The sequence below is a fragment of the Natrix helvetica genome (assembly GCF_964273705.1).
Source record: "Natrix helvetica genome assembly, chromosome: 1".
NCBI classification, from domain to species: domain Eukaryota; kingdom Metazoa; phylum Chordata; class Lepidosauria; order Squamata; family Natricidae; genus Natrix; species Natrix helvetica.
The window spans coordinates 216,613,713-216,639,845 of NC_138548.1; the positions used below are offsets into that span (position 1 = coordinate 216,613,713).

The 26,133-nt window shown below is 37.9% G+C and overlaps 1 protein-coding gene across 9 annotated transcripts in view; it reads right to left on the reverse strand.

Moving 5' to 3' along the window:
- Window positions 1-26,133, reverse strand: part of VDR (vitamin D receptor) — a 96,284-nt gene that overhangs the window by 41,227 nt on the left and 28,924 nt on the right. For 7 of the 9 annotated variants that reach the window (XM_081937646.1, XM_081937648.1, XM_081937647.1 and 4 more), the window contains 2 exons: window positions 14,786-14,857; window positions 10,204-10,354 (listed from right to left, as the gene is read on the reverse strand). In XM_081937646.1, coding sequence (XP_081793772.1) covers window positions 10,204-10,354; window positions 14,786-14,849 — 215 coding nt within the window. In that variant the 5' untranslated portion in view covers window positions 14,850-14,857. The remainder of the gene's footprint in view (window positions 1-10,203; window positions 10,355-14,785; window positions 14,858-26,133) is intronic. The other 2 variants (XM_081937653.1, XM_081937652.1) reach the window with 1 other exon arrangement.

Sequence of the window (26,133 nt, forward strand, 5' to 3'; positions counted from 1 at the left end):
GGCCTGGCCTAACTGTAGTTTTGTGTCCCTCTAGCCTGTTTTTTAAATTTTTAGGGGTAGGTTTTTAGGTTGTTTTAATTTTTAACTATACTGTACAGCCTATTTAATCTGTTTTTATGGGTTTCTAAAAATATTTAATTTTTGTATATTGTTTTTATTGTGGTCTGTACACCGCCCCGAGTCCCTTTGGGGAGAGGGGGCGGTCTATAAATTTAATAAAATTAAAATTAAAATTAAAAATTAACTTGCTTTCCAGACACATGAAATGGATTCAGAATGCAAGTACATTGGAGGATGTATCAGTTCAAAAAAGCATAAAACAGAAATTTTAAAAAAGGTTGGAAAACATCAATCACAACTTTTAGATTTCAAACATGTCAGCAATTAATGCAGAATAAAGTGGGTTAATGTAACACGTATCACATCCGATTTGTATTTTTGAAAGTTTGTCCTGGCAATATACCCATTCAGAGTTTAATGGTAAACCTGCCTGTTCCATCAGAGAACCTGTGAATTAATATATGCTCACTAAGCCCAGTGCTTAAAATTATTCATTCATGTACCATCTGCAAATGTTTGATGTGATGGCAGTATAGATTTATGCTACTTTAATCTAAATGTTTTGATAATTAAACAGGTTAAACTATCTTCTGCTGAAAATCACGTCTTACATCCTGTGTAGGAAATTTGAACAAACCGAAAGGGCATCTCAGAAGATTAAAAAAACCTATCAACCTCTTCAGGTACACATGCCAAGTGTCTGCATAGAATACATAGTGTATGAAGAGGCAATATTACAAGCCTAAATGTTGGTGACAGTATAAATAGCATTTAGTATGGAACGGAATGATACAAACATGTCTCTTTCCTAAAATAAATCAATAGAAAATGTGTTCTATAAAGAGCTGGGAAACTAAGTAAATGTTGTTTGCACTTGGAATGAAGCTGCCTAATGTTTAACATTATTTAAATGACTAGTTAGACTCCTGTTATATCAATTCATTTGGAGATGACCTCACAGATCTCTTGGCCAAAGAAATTCAGAAAACCAACCAGAAGACCACCAGACAGCAATCAGAAGCTTTTCCTAAATCCCCAACAGTGAATCACCATGTAATACTGGAAAACTGAAATTCTCCTTCCCTCTTTTAAGAAACAATCATGCCTCAACTGTTGTTGAATTCCCTTTTCCCTCTTTGGCTCCAAAGCATAGTTGAATGGGCTGGCACTCAAACCATTACCTGCTTTTGGAACACGTTTCTCTTCATCTTTACAAGGCCATGTTCAATGTTGGTCAAATGAACAATGTGAAATGTGCTAGGCTGGAACTGTGAATAGCAATAGGCGTAGGAAGCTGATTCCGTTCTAATGCTTTTCAGTACACAGCAGAAATGGAACCTGAATGTGTCCTATGAGACTATCTTTTTTATAAAAAATGTTATACTCTATGCTACATAATGACAATAAAATTACATGTTGCACACAGGCAAAGAAGCCATTCTCACCACCGTTACGTAAGAAGAACACATAAATTGTCTGGCATTACGCACCACAAATATATTTTTATCTCACTCTTTCTCTCAAAACCCCAATTCTCTTGTATTTTAAACAAACTAAATATATCTATATAGCCATGTTATACAATATATTATTAATGTTTAGGTCCTTTTACATAAGAATGGGAAAATATGGTCAATTAATGATATAAGCTAGCATGTTCAGTCTAAATTTCTGAGCACAATCTGTAGCTCCAGTTGGCAAAATATTTGTTCAGCTACAGAGGTGAGTTTTTCAGATCACTGTTTAACAATGGATAACCTTCTACCCTTATACTGTAGTATCATGTTTTCCCAACCGTAAAAGCATGCCATAACCATTTGTTTTTTTCTTATTACTTCTTACTTGCTTCTAATAAACATCTACAAACAACTACGAGTGTAATCTTTTATAAAGAATTAGTTGTCTTCTAGTGTTAGGAGTTATTTTAAAAATGCCATTTAAGAGACGTGGTGGTGCAGTGGTTAAAATGCACTACTGAAGGCTACTTCTGCTGACTACTGGCTGCCTACAACTTGGCAGTTCAACTCTTACCAGGCTCAAGGTTGACTCAGCCTTCCATCCTTCCGAGGTGGGTACAATGAGGACCTAGATTGCTGGGGGCAATAAGCTGACTCTGTAAACCGCTTAGAGAGGGCTGTAAAGCACTGTGAAGCGGTATATAAATCTAAGTGCTATTGCTATTATTTTTCACAACAATCTATAAAGAATTGTTTTTTGTTAGTGCTGAACACGATTCTGACCTTTGTAGGTATTGGCGCATCCCAATATCTCAGCATCTTTTTCCAAGCCCTACATTGCTACTGTGCAAATTCCTTGTCTATGTCACACTTTCAGCTGTCGAGAGTAGGGTAATCAGCATAGTGCAGTTTACAAGTATTCCTTGCTTAGCAACCACGATCAGGACAGCAACTCAGTTATTAAGGAAAGCAGTTGCTAAGTGAAATTGCAACTGGGCTTACAATCTTATTTCAGCTTTCCTTTGCTTTACAGTCTGCAAAGGTCGTAAATGCGAGGACTGGTTGCAAAGTTACTTTTTCATCATTATCGTAACTGCACATGGTCACTTTCTGAGGATTACCCGTATTAATACTTCTTCCTTCAATTTTAGAATCATGCCATCGTCTTCCACTCCAGCCTCTCTCAATTCAAGGATGAGTAAATAGAGAGAGAACAGGGAGCCTTGTTTCTCACCTTTGTTCCCCTGGAGCCAGTTTATAATAATGTCTCTTGCTTCTCAGTCTTTTCTAAGTTCAAGTTGAGTATCTGGCATCCCTTTTGCTTTAATCTGTATTCAATAACCTTAATCATTACTTTGCCAGCACATGCAATTAAAAATATTCCTATTAGTTTGCATATTTAAGACTCCATTCTTTGGTAATGCTATATGGAGTGACGTATTCGCTAATTTGTTCTCTGCCTTTGTTAGCATAATTTAATTAAAACCTTTGCTGATTCTTCCTCTCTTGTTTCCCATATTTCTATAAGTATTACATCAACTTCTGTCACTTTACGACTTGGTAATGACTACAGTACTTGAATTAAAAGCTTATTTCTCTTATTATCTAGTATTATAATTCTGTTGCTTCTGGCTGTTTGTGAACCGAGAAACATTATTTCACAAGATTGGTCTATGAATAACTGTTTTCCCAACTTTCTGTACACTTAGACTTGTGTCACTAGTGATGATAGTCTACCTTCTTGTTTCATGTTGGGTACTTTTCCTTCAATTTTCCAAACATCAGGATCTTCTCCAATGACTACTAACTTCTTATTGCAGTATATATCTAAGATATTTAAGGTTTACATCCTTAACTTCAAGTAGCATCTAATGTTTTGTTAAGAATTACAGAATCATAAATGAAATTTCATATATCACCTATCGAAAAATGTCACCTCCTTTTCCTGATAGCTGAGTCACCACAGTCAGCCACATAGTTCCTAGTACAACCTTAGCTTAAGCACCTTGTCTAATGTCACCTTGACCTTAGATAGGTTTACCTCACCATTACTTCACCCTTATATATTCTCTGCTTTAGTGAAATTATTGCTTTGTTTAACATTCAGCTATATGTCATTAGAATCCATTCTTTAAAAATTAGATCATTTATATTTTTCCTCTGCCAAACCGAAAGGGGCCCATCCTTACTAAAAGAGAGAATGCTGAACATTGGGTTAGGGAAGGAGAAGCTAAAGAGACAATCTAGATCCGGGATGGCAAACCTATGGCATGCGTGTCACAGGTGGCACACGGAGCCATTTGTCAGGGCATGCGAGGCGTTGTCCCGTTAGCTGGCAGCGCGCATGCGTGCGCTGGCCAGCTGACTTCAGCCTTTTTTTGAGGCCATTTTTCAGCCTCCCCAGACTCCAGAGGTTTTATAGGAGCCTGGAGAGGCCGAAAACAGCCTCCCCCGCTCCCCACAGGCCCTCCAGAGGCTTCAGGAGTTTCCCTGAAGGCTCTGGAGGGCAAAAAACAATCCTACCTACAAGCAAACCGGAAGTCACTTCTGGTTTTTCTGTAGGGCCTCCTGAAGGTCGCTGAAGGCTCCGGAGGACTAAAAACGGCCCTACGGACAAACTGGAAGTCACTTCCGGTTTTCTCGTAGGGTTGTTTTTCGTCCTCCGGAGCCTTCAGGGAAGCCTCCTGAAGGTCCCTGAAGGCTCCAGAGGACTAAAAACAGCCCTACTTCCGGTTTGCTCGTAGGGTCGTTATTTGCCCTCCAGAGCCTTCAGGGAAACCTCCTGAAGGCCCCTGAAGGCTCCGGAGGGCTAAAACCAGCCTTACTTCTGGTTTGCTCGTAGGGTCGTTTTTTTGCCCTCCAGAGCCTTCAGGAAAGCCTCCTGAAGGCCACTGAAGGCTCCGGAAGGCTAAAACTAGCCCTACGAGCAAATTGGAAGTCCGTTCCTGAACTTTCTGTTTGCCCATGGGGCTGGTTTTTTGCGCTCTGGAGGCTTCAGGGAAGTTCCTGAAGCCTCCGGAGGGCCTCCGGGGGGTGGGGGGAAGCTGTTTTCGCCCTCCCCAGGCTCCTATAAAGCCTCTGGAGCCTGGGGAGGGTGAAAAAAACATGCAAAAAATGGGGGTTGCGCTGGTCATGCGCGCATGTGTGCTGGGGGTCACGCATTGCATTATGGGTGTGGCACGCCTACATATGATACCCCTGTGCCCCCCCCCACGCTTTTGGCACGCAAGCCAAAAAAGGTTCACCATCACTGATCTAGCTAATCATTTGTACTGATGAATGATGGAGGAGAAAGAGGAACTGCAGCATTTTAGGCCTCTTCCTGAGAATGACAAGCAACCCAGATGCTTAGAACACAGTAAAACATCTCACTAGCATAGCAGAATGTGTGCAATGAGAAGGAAATTTTCTACTTTATTTTAAACTCAGAAATGTTACAACCACAGTGCTAATTTTCTTTTTAAAAATGTGATTGATTTAATATGATATAAAAACAAGTTAGCCTAGTACCCTGACCCTATTGCCAATCACAAGAGATGCCAAGGGTTATCAGAATGAAAGAGGGAATCTAATAAAGCCTGTCCAAAGATGAAAAGGATTTTAACTATTTCCCAATACAGCAGAAACCACAAACTGCCTCAACATCAATTTTACAGGATATCTAAATCTGTTACGAAGGACCTGATGTTATAGAGCAAAGTTCTGGTTTAAAATTCACATGCCTGAGCAGCAATTAGTCTTCTCTGCTAAGATATGCAATTCTTATAGTCCTTGACAAATAGGACGAAGGTCAAGGTAATTGGCTATCATTTTTAAATCCATGCTCAGGAGGGGAAAATGTCCAGAGGGTAGGCAGGCCCTTGGCAGGCATCTTGTTTTTAACATCCTCTTTTAAGTATCAGGGTATTATTACTGTTGCTTTGAAACAGCCTATTGCAAGTTTCCATCAAAATATGCCTTGCAAATTTCCATCAAGATAATTGTCTTTTACCTCAAGGTCACTTATTGTTTCTGATATATCCAGGCTTCCATTACTGACGCCACTGATGTTCTTGCAGCTATTACTATCTCAGCCACAGCAATTTTTACTTTCCTTTAGTGCGTATTTTTGGAAATTTGGCTGCGATTGCTCTGCTATGTTTATGAGCCAGAACTAAATGTTTCAAGACAGCGTGGCAGTTATATGACTACTCCTTCTCCTCTCTTTCTGATACCTCTGCTATACAGGTAGTCCTCAGCTTGTGACCACAATTGAGCCCAAAATATCTGCCACTAAGCAAGACAGTGAGTTTTGCTCCATTCTATCACTTTTCCCGCCACAGCTGTTAAGTAAATCACTGCAGTTGCTAAGTTAGTAATACAGTTGTTAAGTGAATCTGGCCTCCCCATTGTCAGAAAGTTACAAAAGGTAATCACATGACCCTGGGATATGGCAAATGTCATGTCAGTTGCCAAATTCTGATCACAAGACCGGGGACTGGCTGCAATGGTTGCAAGTGTGAAAAATAGCGGTAAGTCACTTTTTTCAGTGCCGTTGCAATTTTGAATGGTCACTAAACAAATAGTTGTAAATTGTAATGTTGCACTGTTTGCAAGTCTTCCTTCCCCAAATCACCAGCTAACAAAATGTCAGTCCCAATAATATCACACTGTAGCTTGAATTATGCTACCTATTAAATAGGAAGGGTTTTTTTTTAAAAAATAACAATATGTTCACAATAATTTTGTTTCAATGGAACTCATTTATCCCAGCTCTCAGGTGAAAGAGAAGGTTGACTACGTCTCTTATTCCTAACATGGGAATTAAGATTATTTATCTAATTCAAAACATGCCTAATATCTGATTTAACATTTTAAAATATAGCAAAAATCTGCAAGCACAAATATTCAGACATTTAAGGTTTTATCTCACTTCCTTTTATATAATTCATTCATTCATTCATTCATTATTTTGATTGCTGTTTTAACCTGCTCTACTCATTGTCTTCAGTTTTTTAATAATCTATTTTCAATATCTTTCATCCTCTTTCATATCATGCCATGTTTACCTTAGAGACCTAATAGTCTGAGGACAATATTAATCCTATTATAGATGGTGAGTGTCAGATACATTTATTTCCCATCACCATTTCAGGAATGTCTGCCTAAACCAACATTGCATGTGGCCAGCTCCGAGGCGAGGAAATGAAGACAGACCAGATACTTGGCTTGCCAGGGGCATCTGCCATATAGTTCCTAGGTGGCAATTCAGAAAATCCGGAAAAAGTATTATACAGTATGTGCAGGATTACCAACAAGGAACTGTAGTTTGGTGCACAATAATGATGCTAGTGGAAATCAAGAGATAATTGGTCCAAAGGAACTCTTTAGTTATTTGTTTGTTCGTTTGCATTCCACCTATATTATTTTTACAAATAACTCAAGATGGCAAACCTATTACAACAGGGGTGTCCAAACTTTTTGCGAGGAGGGCCAGATTTGGTGAGGTGAAAATGTGTGGGGCCGATCATTCAGCCTGACATTCTTTGAACCCTTAACATTAAATGCGAATTAACTACCGTATTTTTCAGAGTATAAGACGCACCAAGATTTTGAAGAGGCAAATTAAAAAAAAAGTTTTTGCATTCTCCCACGAAAATGGGCCTTTTTTTTAAAGGGCATGAATAGCCTTTAAGAGGCTTCTAGAGTGCTCCTGGGGGCTTGGGGGGGGGCAAAGTTGAGCAAAAAACGGCCCGTTTTTTGCTCATTTATGCCCTCCACAGCCCCCAGGAGCACTCTGAAAACCTCCTAAAGGCTATGCACAGCCATTTTGGTGAAGGGGGCAGAGTTTTGGGAGGCAAAAAATGCTGTATTTAGTGTATAAGATGCACCCAGATTTTTAGCCTCTTTTTTGAGGGGAAAAAGATGCATCTTTATACTTCGAAAAATACGGTATTTTATGAAAGACTAAACAAATAACTCCAGTGGGGAGAAGAGGCTGCGGGCCGCTTGAAATTTGAAAAAGGGCCACATTTGGCCCCCGGGCCGCACTTTGGACATGCCTGTATTACAACATTGAGGGACTTCAACTCATGGTCTCCTACTTTCTAGGATGGTGCCTTGCCCGCCAGATCAAAGTAGAATAATGGTAAGGTAAAGAAAACAAGTAAAACTGCCATGACAAACTCTTAAATCTTTAGAATTAGGAGAGATAACAATTACATGGAAAGCTGCGCAAAGGTTCTCCTGAGCAGTGGAAAGAAAATTGCCACTATTTAGAGTTGCTGCTTCGCCACAGCTTTAAGAATTCAGCATACAAAAGCTTGGCTCTTGGTCACCTGTTTTGAGGTACACTAGACACTACTAGTGATACATCTTCAGTTTTTTATTTGAGAAAAGCACTGATACTTAGCTGCCATAATTTGAAGAAACAATGAGCTACAAACGTGAAGGTATTCCTGAATCGAATAAGTAGTTATGATTTTTAGTATACCTCTTAAAAAGAATTATTTCAATTACATTTTGGTAACATGTTAAGAGGGAATGAAGTACTCATTACCTTCCCAAGTATCTATCTGTTCTCTCAGCTAATGGGTCATTAACAGGAGAAAAAACTTAATCTAATGTGTTTTATGTCTAGGACAGAGTGTACATGATAGATTAGCCAAGGGCACTGTGTGGAAATGAACCTCTGACAGACAAGTTACTCTCTTAAGCAATTGCGATTGAAGAAAATGTTGCTCTTCTAGTTAGCAGAGTGCGCTGTGACCTGACTGGAAAACTGGCTCTGATATCTATGGTACACAGACCATTTTATCTAATTCTCTATTTTGCAAAGTTAATAGCTTTCCTACAAAAATATTGAAATAAAAAAAACACATTAAGAAAAAATTGACTTTTAGAATTCCAACTTAATGTTTATGTAAATCTCTTATTGATACTATTCCTACCTTCCAGTTTTAGTCTTAGATACATGGGAGATTTCCCTTCGTTAGTAATGTTTGGCTTTTGATGTATAGTATTACTCATCTACCTTAATCCAATGCTTCCCGGAACAAACTCAAATGTCATAACTATACAAAGTAATCTATGAGAACTAAGCATTTCATGCATGAAAGATGCTAAGCTGATGAATGTTTTGAAACATGCGAGTGTATATGCAATGCTAATTAGAAGACTAGAAGACCTCCAAGGTCCCTTCCAACTCTGTTATTCAATGCTAATTTCCTCTTAACCAGAGTTAAATTAGGTGGTGAAAGTTAACCACTTTCTTATTTCCTCTTCCCGGTACTGTACTTATGTTTATTGACAGTGATTTGCAAGCAGGTAAGAATTGTATAGGGATGGAAACAATCCCATGAACAAGAAAAATATTAGTTCCTATATGAATTAAATGAAAATATCCCCAATGACAGTTAGTCCTGTTGAGGCCAGTTATCTATTTCACTACAAAACAGACTGTACTTCCACATTCTGCAAAAGGAAGAAACAGTGATTTAAATTCTTTAACTCTAAACAATTTCACCTTTTACAACAGTCCTGCTTCTGTTTATCCTATACCAAATAGATCCCAATTCCTACTTCCAGTTTTGCTCCTCCTTATTTCTATGGATGCCTAACAGAATTTACATTCTCCATTCTGTTCAATACAAAACATGATTCAAACATTCCCATTATGCCAACTTATTCTAGTGACAGCAAATGTTATATCTATGAAATATTATAGAGCACCATAGGTGGCACGCGGAGCCATTTCTCAGAGCCTGGGAGGCGCTGCCCTGTCAGCTGGCCAGCGCGCATGCACGTGCTGGCCAACTGAGTTCACCCTTTTTAAAAGCCATTTTCACCCTCCCCAGGCTCCAGAGGCTTTATAGGAGCCTGGGAGGGTGAAAAGAGCCTCCCCTGCCCCCCCCCCCGAGGCCCTCCAGAGGCTTCATGAGCTTCCGTGAAGCCTCCGAAGCGCAAAAAACCAGCCCTATGGGCAAACCGGAAGTTCGAGAACAGACTTCTGGTTTGCTCGGAGGGTTGTTTTGACTGCTCCAGAGGTTTCAGGGAAGCCTCCTGAACCCTTCGGAACGCTTAAAACGACCTTCCGAGCAAACCGAAAGTGACTTCTGGTTTGCTTGGAGGGTTGTTTTGAGCGCTCCGAAGGCGTCAGGGAAGTCTCTGTCGGTCCCTGAAGCCTCCGGAGGGCATCCGGGGGGGCGGGGGAGGCTGTTTTCACCCTCCCCAGGCTTGTATAAAGGCTTTGGAGCCTGGGGGGGGCGAAAAAAGCATGTAAAAATGGGGGGGAGCGCCTGTAGTGTGTGCATGCGCACTAGGGGAGGTCGTGCATTGCATTATGGGTGCAGCACACCCACACACGACCCCCCTGCGCTCCCCCCACTTATGGCACGTGAGCCAAAAAAGGTTTGCCATTGCTGTTATAGAGTAAGATCAGTTTGAGGTTCCAATCAAATCGCTTACTACCTACAAACTAGCCACCATATTGCAAGCGAAACCATTAATATGCTCCTTTCCTTCCTTACATATAAATATATGTAAGGGTTCTTTTAAAAATGCTTTCCAGATAGTATTTGCATTTTTAAAAAAGAATAAGATAAATAATCTTTTTTTGATCAGTTTTTGATGGTAAGTAGAAACTGCTGGTCCAATAAAAAATAAACCATGGACCAAAATGTCTTAGTTTAAGTGAAGAACCACATACCTAAAAAATCCTTTGCATCCTTCACAGGTCATAGCATTAAAATGAAAGCCGGTAGCTTTGTCTCCACAAACACCACAGATCCGCGGAATGTTCCTGTCAAAGTCGCTGGCTGTATCAGTAAAGGTTGGACACGGCGCCATCGGCTCCATTTCTATGACAGAGAAAATGAAAAAGTTACCAACTTCATCATAGCAATTTCTGAGTAAATATACTCAAAGTAAGTATACTGAGTAATATAGTGAGTTGGACCATAAGAAAGGCTGAGCGCCAAAGAATGGAGACCTTTGAACTATGGTGCTGGAGAAGATTCCTGTGAGTCCCTTGGACTGCAAGACAATCAGACTGGTAAGTCCTAGAGGAGATCTGACTGCTCTCTAGAAGTCCAGATCCTGAAGATGAAAGCCAGCAACAAGTTCCCTTATCCCATTATCAGTCTGGTTGTGGATATTTCCCCGAGCATAGTAACATGTTTCATTCATTCAAAATGTACAGGTCTTGACAAATATATTCTTGAATTTCAGAGTGCTGAAAACAGATCCTTCAACAAGTTATATTTTGTCTATTCATCTTCATATAAGTGGCTGAATTACAGGAAGTAAATATTTGCAGAACCAGTGTATTTCTATATACCTTTTCAAGAGAAAACATCAAGGTATAGTTTCACTATTTGTACCAAATTTGGGGGAAGGGGGTGTTTCAAACAAAAAAAGTGTGAAAATAATTTCGTTTGCATAGTGTGAGAGTTCCCATTAAAAAGGAAACAAAATAGCAAAAAAAGGGAATTGTCTTCTAATTCTCACTTTACAGAGAGGAGAACTACATATATGTGTCTCTTATTAATCTTAATATCATACATTGTATGACAGAAACAAGTAACCAACCGTTTATTCCTTCAAATAATTCCTGTTCGAGCAGGGGGTTGGACTAGAAGACCTCCAAGGTCCCTTCAAATTCTGTTATTCTATGCTGTGTTCTTTTATGCTCTCACTAGAAGTAGAATATTCTCAAAGAATGGTAAAAATTGAAAGCCAAGAATTCAGAGGTTAGTTACTGAAAATCTCTTATGGTCTGCTTCTACGTTAAAAAAAAATTGAAGCTGTTCTGCAACATATACATAACATGAACTCAGCTTAAAAAAGGTCTGAAATTGAAGTGATTGGGTTCAAACAACATATATTAGGGGCAGATCTATATATTAATACCTTGCAATTCTCTATGTTAAGAGCAGATGAAATTCCCTGTGTCCATACTTATTTATTTTTGCAGCTTATGCCTTCATATGTTATTTTCTCTTAATTCTGGTATTGAGGCTCATGGGTGGAAAATATGTTTTTCAAAGAGACCGAGAAACCGGTTTCATGTATTTTGATCTAAGTGGCCTGTATTCCTTCTTTTAGAACATGATGGGAAGAGACTTTTTTAAGAAAGGATTTGCCCTTTTACCTGTACTTTGGGCCAAAGAGAAGAAGAATTTAGTTTTACTTTTCATTTTCCTCAAAGCTATATAAAATGGGTTGGGGAAAGGGCACTCTCTATTCTCATTCTTTTCTTGCTAGCCCTCTCTTACTTTCTCATTGCCACTTCAGGGTAGCTAATTTATTTGAAATATATGCTTATTTAATTTTGTTTAAAAATAAAAAGAGGTTACTGTACAAATTTCTCTTTTTCATTTATTGGAAACTCTGACCTTTAAGTGTGGCAAACACTGGCTGTCCAAATAGAAAGTGTTCTCATTAGTGATTACTATTAACTGCATGTTTAAATTTGTACTAACCAGTTACGGGTTGTTACTCTTTGTCATTATCCATTAAAATCTCATGTACACCAGAAATAACATTCAGACAAGCAATTAATGTATGTCATATTGCTTTTCATGAATGAAAATCACATAATGTTTTGCTCACAGAAAGATCAAGAAGGGGATCCTCTGAAAATTTGCTTTTACTACTGCCTACATTATATTCAGCACAAAAGTGGATACACATAGACACTGCAAAACACACAGACAAAACAGAGCCCCCTCAAGATCTCACAGGTTCCCTGAGACCTCCAAGTCTGATGACAAAGCCAGGTCCTGAGGAATTTCCTGAATTGAGCTGACCTCACTTTGGGGTCAGAGGAATGTTCCATAAGGTGGGCACCATAGAAGAGAAGGCCGCTTCCTTGACCTCCAAAGCGTAGCTTCCTGATAGACAAAACCTTTGCTAGGGTTCAGCTGAAGCCTGTAGCTTCCCATCTAGACCCTCACAGCTTTCAGATGCTAAGATAAGTTTTCCACAGCATCACTTAATTTGCCAGAGGCGGAGATGTATAATTGGGTGTTATCTGCCTATTGATAATATCTTAACCACATGGTAATGGGTAAGCTCACCCAGTGGCCTCATGTACATGTTGAATAGGAGCAGAGAGAGCATTGAAACCTGTGGCACCCCACACAGTATGGGCCAGGTCAGGGGCAGAATCCCCTCCCGCCTCCAATCATCATTGATTAGAATGAACCTTGGAGAAAGGAGGTGAACTAGCACAAAACAGTGGTGCCCATCCTCAATCCCCTGAACTAATCTGGAAAGATACCATAGTTGATAATATTGAAAGCTGCAGAGAAGTCAACTCAGGCAAGGAGTGGTGCACGACCCCCATCCCGCTCTACCAGAGATCATCTAAAACAGTGTTTCTCAAACTTGGCGACTTTAAGTCCTGTGGACTTCAACTCCCAGAATTCCCCAGCCAGCTATGCTGGCTGGGGGATTCTGGGAGTTGAAGTCCACAGGACTTAAAGTCGCCAAGTTTGAGAAACACTGATCTAAAAGCATGACCAATGCTGTTTCTGACCAAACCCAAGTTCATTCAAGGTCCTCTGAAGCTGCAACCACCCTCTCAGCTACCTTCCCCAGAGGTGTGGTAAGATGCTGTTAATATTTAATATTAAGGTAACTCAGGCTTGACTGAATTTTTCCTAATATTGAAACTGTATCTATAGAGCAGTGAATAATATCTATGAAAAGAATATACACAGAGACTGAGGGGACAGGTGGTTCAACATGTTTGTAAAGAACTTGAACACAGCCATGGAAGACTGTTAGTCAAATTAAGAATAACTGATTCTCTACAACATTGGAAAAAATTATTAATTCAATACAATTAATCGTTTCAGCTGATATCAGCCAGCCCAATGTTCAAGGTTTCAATACACTAAGCATTAGTGCAATGCTAGAATCACTAGTCAACATTGTTCTGTACAGCAAGGTTTACAGCATGCAGCCCTGGACAGCTAGCAATGTGGTCCCACAGCATCGTAAAATTCTAACAATTTTTATGTGATTTATATCGACTATTTTATATTTGGCCCAAGACAATTCTTCTTCATTCAATGTGGCCCACAGCAAGCCAAAAGGCTGGGCACCCATGTTTTACATCTTATTCTCGCTCAAGGGCCCAGATTATCTTTGTTAGCCTGATATACCACCGATCTGTTGGGACTAGAGAATTCTAAATCAGGAGAGCTGAAGGCCACTTTACTACATATGCTGTAACCATTGCATTATTGCTGAAACCTTCAGGAACATATAGGCTCTTATTCGAAAGGAGAAGAGGTTAACTCCACCCTCCCTGCCATGTGCAGAGTGACTCTGCAAAGGACAGCCTTCTGTTTTCATGGAAAGTCTTTGGTGCAAGTTAGGACTCGTGAAAATCCATGATCCTACATTGTGATAGACTAAGGAATCCTCTGCTGAAAACTATCCTTTGTGTGGAGGAAAAACCATCATAGTTGTGGTTCATTACCTCTCCTCAGGTGAAAGACTTTCTTCTTTATCACATCAGAGGAGGGCATTCACTGAGACAAAGAGAATGATCAATAAGCATTTTCTGTGGATGAAGCTAGGCTTCGCAATCCTTGTCTTCATCAATCTCTCCATTTCCCCCATTTCCATGGTTGCATTCTATCAGTACACACACTCCAACATTAAAACTTTGTGTTCCACTGTAAATGTCATGGAGTACAAGAGGAAAAATATGGCTAATAATATCCATTATGTGGACATATGTAGCAATAATGCTTCCTTAGTATTTTATAATAGAAAAAATTGTTTATTAAAACATTTTTGCTATTATAAGAAGACAACAGATCAAGAAAGCAGAGAACCAGCCATTGTCTTCATTTTGCAAGTGAAATACTGACATCATAAAATAAGAGATGTTCATCTTAAGATTGTTTGATGGGCTTATAGCAGAGGTGAGATCGGAAATTGCTGTCCTAATTCAGAACTGCATTTTTTTTAATCACACAAGCACTTAAGTAATTTAAAAGTTGGCACCCTAGTACTTCTAAAAAAAGTTGGCCACAGCTGAGAGACAATCACATTTAATTCAAAATCAGGCCTACATCAACCTCAAATTCCAGAACCAAGGAAATACATGCAAGAAACCAGGCTATTCAAACAGGATCAAAGAGCCTGGCATCATAATTTCAGAATGGCATCATAATTTCAAATACATAATATTTTTTTCTCTCTAGCAGAAATAGTATCTTATTTTACTTCACAGGAACATTTTTGCAAAAAAGAAAAGTGAGGTACTTTACCAACATCCAGATCATCTGGGATACTGTGTTGATATAATTCCCACGGGCTCTGAAACTCTGACATGGATCCACCTGCAATCCAAAATTATTATAAAAAAGTTAACATCCAAGAATTATCGAGGGAGTGTTCAAATCTTACTTCCTGCTTTGAGTTTAGTCTACCTTTTAACTCCAACCTTACTGACGTAAGCAACATACTTTAAAGAGTGAGGCGTGGCACTCAGCAAATAATTCACCACACCTAAACACCAGTCACAAAAAAAAATAAGATATCACTTCAGCACAGCTTCCTGTAACATCACCTCAGAAATGTGAGAGATAATGCCAGTTCCAGTCACTGTAGGGGGTACAACTGTGTAAATCTACAGCAGTTGAAGATCAGGAGAAATCTGGTAACACCTTTTCTAGCTGAAAATTTGTATTAAAAGACACGCTTTGGTCATCTGATGAAGTGAACTGCAGTTTACCAAAGCGTATGCCTTTTAATAAAACTTGTCAGCTGGAAAAAGTGCTACCAGATATTTTTTGAGCACCAGAAAGGAACATTTGAGAATTGTCAAAGATATTAAAAGCTAGCTACATGAGGGGCCTTCAATACAGAGGATTTATTCTTTCCTAGAAGAAATACACAGTTAAACAGAAGGGAAATGACAATGTAACAAGAACAAAATTTCTTCATGGTTTATCTGACAAATATTTCTAAACAGGATTGTAAAAACAGTGTAGTTGTTTTCTAGGGGTAGCACTTACAGATTTCATTTATCATAGCCAACTCATTGTCATCAGGCTTATTTATCCAAAATGCTTAAACTGGCACTTAGGAATCTGAAGAATTGTTCAGGTTCATGAATTTTCACTGTTGATGGTTAAACTGATTAGTCCATCACAGATAGAATAGTACAATAGTACAATCTGCACAACATAGACTTCTAAATGCCACTTTAAAAAATTGAACAATTACCCTTTTTGTAAATTATATTAATTGAAGTTATGGCTAATTGTTTGAAAAATGCATAAACTAACTCTTCTTAATTTTCAGTGTAGCTTTTAGAATTTAATTTTATCATTTAGTATAATACAATAACTGAGTACTGTACAGTAGAGTAGTTAAGCACACTACAAATCCATCCTGGGGTTGCTATCATTGGACATTGTACGGATCATTGGACATTGTATGGATTAGACATGATCCATACAGTCCACTGAAGGTGGATTTGACAAGCAAAGAAGATGAATACAACTACTTTTTGTTATTACACCATACATATATGGATGAGCATGACTCATCATTCTTCTCAAGAATTAGACTGATCTTTTGTAAGCATATCATACACAGAAAAATAAAAATCCTCCTATTTTTATGCATATTTTGTGAAAGGTTATATTACTGTTTCTGCTTCTTTGCAGCATCAGCTCTCACTCACAGCACTTCTCCAAATTCACAAAACCACAGTCTCCTACTTTTAGAATTAAACCTTTTGGTTACTGGGTAATTTCAAATTACCAGCTAATTATAAAATATGAATGTAGTCCTCCTGTTTCACAAGAATAGTGACTTCTTAGATACTACCAGATATATCTAAATTCAGTGCTGAAGTTGGCCCTTGAGTAGATTAGCATTTTGAAATGCTGAATCACACTGATTCACTGGGTATAAGATAACTAAATTTAAGGTTAGGTTTTGCAAATTCCAGATCTTTATTTTAGCAGGAATATACAATCCAGAAATTAAATTAGTTAAGATGATCACAAGTCACTTCCATCTGTGAATGAGATTCAAAGAGGAATATAACAGAAATCTTCTAGCCTATTCCAGCAATTTCAGATTTTAGTATTATGGCAGCATTACTAATATTTGATATTGGCTGTTACACCATTAAAGGAATGCCAAATGGCTTCTCGGTTTATGTTTCTGAACACTGACACAAGCAACAAATCAACACCAATAAATCTGGCACTTTCAAGATATTTTCACTTCCTTTACGCGATGATCTTTCTGATGATTTGACTGATTTTTTTTCCCTTTCTTTCTTTTTGCCTATCACATACACAGAGACAAAAACAGATTCCTTAAAAGATACTGGGAAGATCTGTTTTCCAAAGTTTGCCAAATCATTTCACTATTTTTCTTCTGATGTTTGGAATTTTTCCTTGAGATAAAATAATTTTAAAAAGTAGCCTGATTCATACATGCTATACCATAATTGGGTTTATTCAACTTTAGCATGACATACTGTGGTGAACCTAGCAAACTGTGGTTTATTCAATAAGCCAAGATAAAACAAATCATGAGTTTGTGTGACATGAAGCCTATATTCAGGTGAGACTCTCTCCATAGAACCTAAACTACCAAAGGCCATAATAGGCTAAACTAGCCATTTTAAAAGTTTTTACTGCACATTTCTTTCCCAGTATGCTATCGTCTAGTCCCTTGGCCTCATTTACCCAGTTCCAAGTATTCATTCTTAATTAGCTCTATATGATACATACCCACATGTGAAATATTAAAGATGCAGAGAAATTTTCTCTAAACACAATTATGAATATATCATTAAACAATGACTAACATGTATTTCAGATGAAATTCCCAAATATTAAGCAGTCACTAATTAATTATCCCTGTGGAAAAGGGCCTGCCAGTTTCATTACAACATTCACAGTTTATTACAATACAATACAATAGCAGAGTTGGAAGGGACCTTGGAGGTCTTCTAGTCCAACCCCCTGCCTAGGCAGGAAACCCTATACCGTTTCAGACAAATGGCTATCCAACATCTTCTTAAAGACTTCCAGTGTTGGGGCATTCACAACTTCTGGAGGCAACTTCTGTTCCACTGATTAATTGTTCTAACTGTCAGGAAATTTCTCCTCAGTTCTAAGTTGCTCTTTTGCTAACGGAATAAACAACACGTAACCATTCTTGGAATGCCCCTGTCTGGCATTTGGTTTTTAACAATGAAACTCTGGTTTAAATAGTTACAAATAAATAAATAAGCTAGTATAGTGTAAGTGTTTAAGATTTGGGGCTAGGATCAGGAAGAGAGCAGAGTTCTAGTCCACACTAAGCCATAAAAGCTCACTGTGGGACATAATCAGGGGTGGGTAGCTACAGGTTTGCCCAGGTTCGGGAGAACCCGTAGCTAACGTTATGGCTGGTTCAGAGGACCTCCAAATCCCACCCCTGGCTGGCCCCGCCCACCCCTCCTCTCCCAAGAGTCTCCACGTGGCCCATTTTGGATGCGAGGTAACTGCATGGTCCACATGAAGGCTTGGGGAGGGGGAAAATGGGCCTCCTGGAAGGCCTCCAGAGCCCGGGGAAGGCAGTTTTCGCTCTCCAAGAGGCTTGAGGAAAGCCTCTGGAGCCTGGGGAAGGCGAAAACATCCCCCCCCCTGGTAAAGGAGACTGACTAGGCCATGTCCACCATAATCACGCCCACTCAGAAACCGGGCAGAGAACCCATTGCTGAAATTTTTGAAGCCCACCACTGGACATAATCACCCCAACTTATCGCACAGGAAATAACAGACACTGAAATGTTTGTTGGATAATTTTCTGGTGAAAGACTACAACAGCTATTTATTAAATGTATAGATTCATGTATATATTAAATGTATAAATAGATGCATATATATCTTTCTGAACAAGAAAATACTCATTTTCTGATTATCACATTATTTTCCACCTTCCCTATAGTTTTTCATAAGATTTAAATTGGGCGCTTAGTTTATATTAATAAAAATACAAATAGATCTTTTTTTCTTTAAAAATAATAATAGGAAGCATTCTATTTAAATACTTACACAAATTACCCAACACACATTTTAGAGTATGTCTTATTTTCTGATATTATGAAGCACTTAATGATGATCCTATAATTTTAAAATTATAAGAGAAATCATTTTATGGTTCAGATGTAATCATTAACTTTGAACTGATCCCTGAACTGAAGATAGCACATTGGAGTCATGGAATAAAAAAATGAATCTTGCATATGTAAGTCAAAGTAATAAGCTTGCCAAAATACATCCTACATACATCTCATGGATATACTTAAGAGACTATTGAATGTTACGTGAAATAACCAAAGTAATAACTGTAATAAAACAAAGGAGTTGTGCCACTATAAAGTTTAAAAAGAATATAACCATACAAAACATGCAGTATTTTACTGTCAAGGCTATCTTCTGAAATTCATAAAGATGTTCCAAACACCACCTGCAACTTAGATTTTCTGGGAGGAAAAGTTCAAGCTTAAGGGAAGGCTTTCAGTAAATGCAATCAGAATTCTCTTCTTCTTGTTTTCTGCCTGGTCAGAAAATTTTTGCAATGTCCCAAGTTTGGAACAAAGATGTCACAGGTAAATGTTTTACAAATTGCACAGAATTCAAAGAAAGTTCAACACTTCATTTGCAAATAGACGCAATTAAAAACAGAACCGTTTCATGCAACGTAAATTTAGGACCCAAATTGATTGTTTGGGGGAACTAGAACTACTATAATTAAATTTAACCACACATTTCACAGAATCAAAGTGTCCTTCTGAACACCTAAATGGTCAAAGAATTTGACAGGGATAAACAACAGTATAGTCTTTCTGCTACTGCTGTTCTTCGACTCCAAGCATTTTAGGAAGCACTGCCAATAAGAAATAATGCTGGGAATTGTAGTTCAGCTGAAACTTAGAATAGCAGAAGTTGTTGATGCCTAAAAGTGGGTTGGAAAATGAGCAAGAAGATCAGGTAATGGTACATATAGTTCTTTTTGACGTGTAGAGACAAGGCCTTTATAGATAAGGTTAATTTTCAATCGCATGATAATTATGAAAGCTAGAAGCCTTTGGGGTTTTTCATTAGCATCAAATTAACTGGATAATTGTACGCTTCTCTGTGTTTGATATTCTTAATCAGTTTCCAGACATAATTTCTTTTTGTTATCTGTACACAACACCTTTGATCTGGCTCTTTAAAAACTTGAGCTATATCCATGACTATGCAAGACTTAATAAACTCCAACAACTTTTATCAAAATAGTCCTGGCAAAAAGATGGTGGCTCTTCAGGTTTCCAAGCTGAAGATGCAGATTTTTATCAGTTCAGTTCAAACCTTTATTATCAATGCACAACATGTGTACAATGAAATTGAATGAGCCTCCCTTGGTGCAGCCCACCCAAGAACACAGAATACATCTCAATCAATCAATCAATCAATCAATCAATAAATAAATAAATAAGAAATCCCTAAACCCAAATAAACTAGCGCACATTTACAGACAGACAGACACTCTATCTATCTATCTATCATCTATCTATCTATCTATCTATCTATCTATCTATCTATCTATCTATCTATCTATCTATCTATCTATCATCTATCTATCATCTATCTATGTATCATCTATCATCTATCTATGTATCTATGTATCTATGTATCTATCTATCTATCTATCTATCTATCTATCTATCTATCTATCTATCTATCATCTATCATCTATCACACCAGTATATATATATTGCATGTTATACTGGCACTGTTAGTCTATCACATTAAGCCTGATTGTGGTGTTATATTGCATTTAAAAGTCTGACAGTCCATGGATAAAAGCTATTTTTCAGCTTATTTGTTCGGCTAGCTCTGTTTCTTTATCTCCTGCCCGATGGTAGGAGAATAAAGAAATGCTGCCCAGGGTGTGAATCATCCCTAAGAATTTTCCTCACTCTGCTGAGACAGCGGGACCTAGCAATTTCATCCAGTGGGGTTAGGGGGCAGCCCATGATTTTTTGTGCTGGGCTCATCACCCTCTGTAATGCCTTTCTGTCCGTAGCTGTTAAGCCAGCATACCATATCATGACACAATATGCTTCATAATCAATAGGAATGTTTATGGAGAACCTTTTTTAAAGTTATTAAAGCAGCTGCATGATTTGCAAAGCGTCCACAACTGTTTCAGAAACAGCATTTTTTTCCAACTTCCCAGCCAACTATACAGATCCAGGATTTCCAGGTGTCTTCTATTCAATTAGTAAACAGGTCTGACACTTGAGTTTTGGGGATCAGCAAAGTATGAGTACTTGTTGCCACCACCTAGGTAGGCAAGCAGCCCTGGTGGCGCAGTGGTTAACATGCAGAATTGCAGGCAATCTCTGCCCACATTCTGGAGTTCAATCTTAATGGGGCTCAGCCTTCCATCTTTTCGAGGTTTGTAAAATGAGGACCTAAATTGTTGGGGGCAATATTAAAAATAAAGCTTACACTGTAAACCACCCAGAGAGTGCTGTAAAGTGCTATGGGGTGGTATATAAGTCTAAATGCTATTGCTATTGGTGGAAAAGAACAGCTGATAGCAAATTGGAACTCCTGAATTACTATTTGCTTAAAGCTGGATCCTGCTATCCATCACAAACTTACAATTGTTATAATCTACCAACTATGATGAGTACAATCCGTGGATTGATTTTGGAGGCTTTAACAGATCATGGCATAAATGTCAAGAACAATACCAAGAAAGAACAGTGTATCGTGTTGCACACTAAATTACAGCTGATTTGTTTTCACTGAACAATATAGTGTGTGGAGGAAGAGACAAGAGAATGTTAGTTGACAGACATGTGGATTTGCTAAAACTTTACCTCAGTGAAACATATCAGACTCAATAGTAGCTGTGAAGGATTGAATTATTTGGAGAAGATTTTGAGAAGACTCTCTGCACTATAGAGAGTATTTTAAATTACTGCACCTGTGTATGATTTAATAATTGCACAGTGGCAAATAGGACAGCACTCCAGAGGGTTAATATCATTGCCCAGAGGATCATTGGTTGCCCTCTCCCCTTCTTGGAAGAGCTTTATAGCTCCTGCTGCCTTAAGAAAGTTCAAAACATTCTTAAAGATCCATCCCATCCTGGGCACTCTTTTTTTGAACTATTACCATCTGGCAGATGGTACAGGACAATAAAAACAAGGACAAATAGGCTGAAAAACAGCTTCTACCCCAGAGCAGTAACTATATTGAACTCTACTGTATAGTGTAATATTAATGCAGTATCAGGGGTTTTCAATTCAATTGTATAGAATGTGAAGGATGTGTGTTTGTTGTATTTTTATAGTTTTCCTATGTATGATGTACACTGAAGATGACATTTAATTCTGTTGTACGAAGTACAATGACAATAAAGTAAACTAAACTAAGATTTCATCATTTTCTTCTCTATTTTTTCCAATTAAAAGTAGCCCATTTATGTATCTTGCAAATCTACACTGGTTTGAAACTGGTAAAAAAAACCTATTATTTATTTAACATGCCTTATGTGCTGTAAGTTTCTTCTCTGCAAATGCATCTAATAGGTTCAGAAAAGGCCTCAAAGATGACCCCTATTGGCTCATTAATTTGATGTATGACAAGAATGCCTATGATGCCAAGATTTTTGGGCAAAGGACTTTGGAATTACTTCAGACATACTTTTTCAGACATTGTCATTATTACTGATTTCACATAATGTGTGTTATCCTTTGCTTCACTATAGCTTCTTGCTGATGGTAGTGGAAAATTAGCAATCAGAAGCCGAGATTCAGAATATTCAAATCTTGGAAGAATGCAAAAAGCTTAATCTACTACATAAATTAACGAGAGAGGTATCTCAGCTAGATCAGGGCAGGCAAGCAGGCATCATTTTCATAAGCCAAGAAACAAAGAAAAGGTTTAGACCACGGGTGTTAAACTCAATCGTGTCACGTGACGTATCATGAAATTTTTGCCTTTGTGGAGCTGGGGTGGGCGTGGCCTGTGTGTGATGCATCTGGCCCATGGGCCATCAATTTGACACCCTGATTTAGATCATCCATTTCATTATTTGAAGGTACAAGACCTCTCAACAAACTTCACCTGGAAAAGAAAGTTGGAAACCAGGCAAAAGTTGTCTGGATGTAAACAACTTTGCTTCAAGCCTTCCATATGATGCCATCAAGGTTCTCGTATTGAGTTGGATTTTGTGAGGGTCTTGATCAGGAAGGACAGACTTCATCTCAACCATAATAAAATCTAGGGGCCGTAGTTTTAGTCCCCAACTCTGACACAAAAAATTTCCAGTATTAACTCTGAATCGGATAGCACTTCCCTTGATAGATTTGGTGTGCAACTTCAAGATCTTCTTGAACTCATAGCTCCTGCTCAAGAAGCCACCATCAAAGGGCCCTTTGTACCTGATATCTCTATTCTTGTTTTGAAAGGTTCTGCTTTTGCTTCCAATCACTCACAAGTCATTACTCAGTTGGACTATTACAATGCACTTTAGATAAGGCTGCTTTTGACAAGCATTCAGGACCTGCAGTTGGTCCAGTGTGTATAGTTCACTTACTCTTAAACTGGTGTGTTTTGTGGGTTTTTTTTTAAAAAAAAAGGTTTTAGAATTATCAGCTGCTTAGATTTCTTAAAGGGGGCAGCTATATAAATGTGATAAATAAAATAAAACTTGTTAGCTATTTCACTATTCTAGCTGACCTATTTCAGAAGATCTCTTTAAAAGGTTTAGAAGACCTCCATTATGTTGACTACAGCTTTAAAAAAAAAACTCGACATCTTCACAATATACAATAGACTGAACTCCTGAGGAACAGCAGGACAAGTTATCTCACCCACCTTTTAGTCACAGAGTAGGATGAAACATTAGGTGAATAGGCCCTTAATATTGTTTCTTAGCATTCACAATGTATCACATAATTTTCTTGGTAATTCCTACAGCAAAACTATAATAAGGCTAGAATTAATCTACCTGTATTACAGGACGCACGCTATGTCTGCAAGAGATAGTAATTTGATGAAAGATCAAGTGAAGGAAGCTTTGAGAACTGGGAAATTCCCAAATTACAGTCTACGCCAAGCTATGATGCAATCCTGCTGTTATTACCTGTAACCTGCATAATTCTTAGATAAGAGACAACGCTACATTTACTCAATTCTTCCATGATAGTGGACTCCTCTCAGCTAAACCCAGATATTGTGGTCTTTGGTTTACTGCTGCTGTTGATGAGCAGCAGAGCATGGTGGAATTTTGAGTTTCATCTGCATAATCATCAAACTGAATGTGGATCCTTTGATGAAGGAATGATTATATATGATACAACGTGTTATGTCAAAATTCAGAAATATAATTAGTGCCTTTTGATCAATTTCAAAGAAATTTACCTTTATTTGCTGAAGGAATATATCCCAGAAATCAGGTTTTCCACTATGCTTTTTCTTTGATCAAAGAAAAATGTGATTTTGCTTTGTAATCATTTTTACATTCAGTTGATAACAGAATGCTTTAAACTGTGAGAAAAAATATTTATTTTTTAACAATCTCCAACCTGATGCTTAACTACTATGACAAACAGGCTCTCATTCCTGCTATATATAACTTCAAAAAGAGAGAGTCTTGTTCTCTTTAATATAACTTCCTACCAATCTTTCATAGAGTGTCATGGTGTTCAAATATATAAGCAATTTTCTCTGTGCAGGTGAATATTGTATGTGTGTCACAATTTACTCCCCTAACCCGCTTAAGGGCAAGAAGGGTGATGATGTTACTGAAAAGGATAAAGCTTCATTTCTGGATGGACCTAAAGTTGGAATGCGAAGCCATACTTTCTTTCTCTAACAATCCGGAGATAATTAAGGGAATTCTTATTGAATTATGTTGTGCAATTCCCAATTGCAATTTGAAATAATACCAGAATACAAAAAGAGAAACATGGCACTAAGAAGAAATTATTGCTTCTTAATGGAAAACAGTTGTTAAAAATAGTTGTTAAAAAGAACAACTGGAATATCCTTTTAATTTTTTTTAATATTTCAGTGTCCACATGTAAAAGTTGGGGGAGGGGGAGATCCATACATATTTCTTGATATTATGTCGTAGGGGGATTTTACCTATTTCTTTTCAAGAATAGGTGGAAAATACCTTTTTATTTGTGACACATTGATAGAAGCCAAAAACAAAACTCAAATATTTTAATAAATCACTTAAGAAGCTTATTTTCATAGAGCACGTAATAAAAGGGAATAAGACTTTCCCAAATAATTTTGCAGACAGTAAAGAAAATTGGAAGAGTTTGATCCCCACAAGCCAGTCCACTGTATGGTGTCTTCGTAGTTCCCAAATTAGACTTGTTTTGTATACGTTCCCCTTGAAGGCAGATGATGTCATGACAAAAGAGCAAACAGGCTATCCCCCAATATGTACAGAAAATATTGAATGGACTTGTCCTATTTTAAGTCACTACTAAATCCCTCTGACCTTACTCCTACCAAAATAGTTACAGTGGTTTCTTGGTTGATATAACAAGTGATCACCTTCCTACCGTAGATAAAAATTGTGCTGCATTTTGCTGTTATCTCTGAGACAACATATATGAACTTGTGTAAAGAATGCTATTGTAAAAACTAGCCTAAGAGAAGGAAACGTCAATCTCTGTATCTAATTCATATCTATATCTACATCCATATCCGTATTTATAGTGGGTTTTTTGACAGAAATATTTATTCCCTTGTATGGTAAATCTGCAACAACTATTGGAGATTCATATGGATCCATCAAAAAGACCTCTCTGTAGAGTCCAACACTACTTAAGCAAACCAAGTTTTTAGAATATGAAATAAAGTTGAAAAGGACACCTTGGCAAACATTAAGAAAGCATATTCAATCTTCCTCAAAGCTTTCAGATTTATTTTGTAAAGATAACATCCCAAGATGGATTCCTTAGAAGAGAAAACCCTCAGATACCTTCAAAGAGAAATTCGTGGCTAAAAAATCAAAACTAACAGAGGAAAGATGATTTATTTGTGATTCAACTTTGTAGTCATATTGAACATTAGCAAAGACAGCTTTTTACAGACCTGCAACCCTCAGTTAACAGGCTCAAGGAGCTCCAACTTCTGACTTCCCATCCAAAACCCTAATTGCAGTTATAAGCTTAAAGAGAGCACATGCACATATGTACAGTACATGGATAATACTAGCTCTGCACAACAGAAGGGAATAAATTCTGTGTCTGTATAAAATGATTACTAACACCTATACTAAGCAACTTGTTTTATGTAGTTTTTGTGCAGTCTAACACGTGTGAGAAATAAAAAACAAATGTACACAAGACAGTGCAGAAACCCGAAGAGTCATAATGAAGAAATAGATTTGTTAATATTGGCTTGAAAATACAGTATCTGTGGAACTGGACACATATAGAAGACTGTGATTATATTAAATAATAATAATGCAAAAGGCATGTCATATCTCTGATATAGTCCTCCATCGGACTATATGAGTGCATAACTTTCTTGGAATTGCATGTTTCACCTTGCAGCTTTACTATGATTTG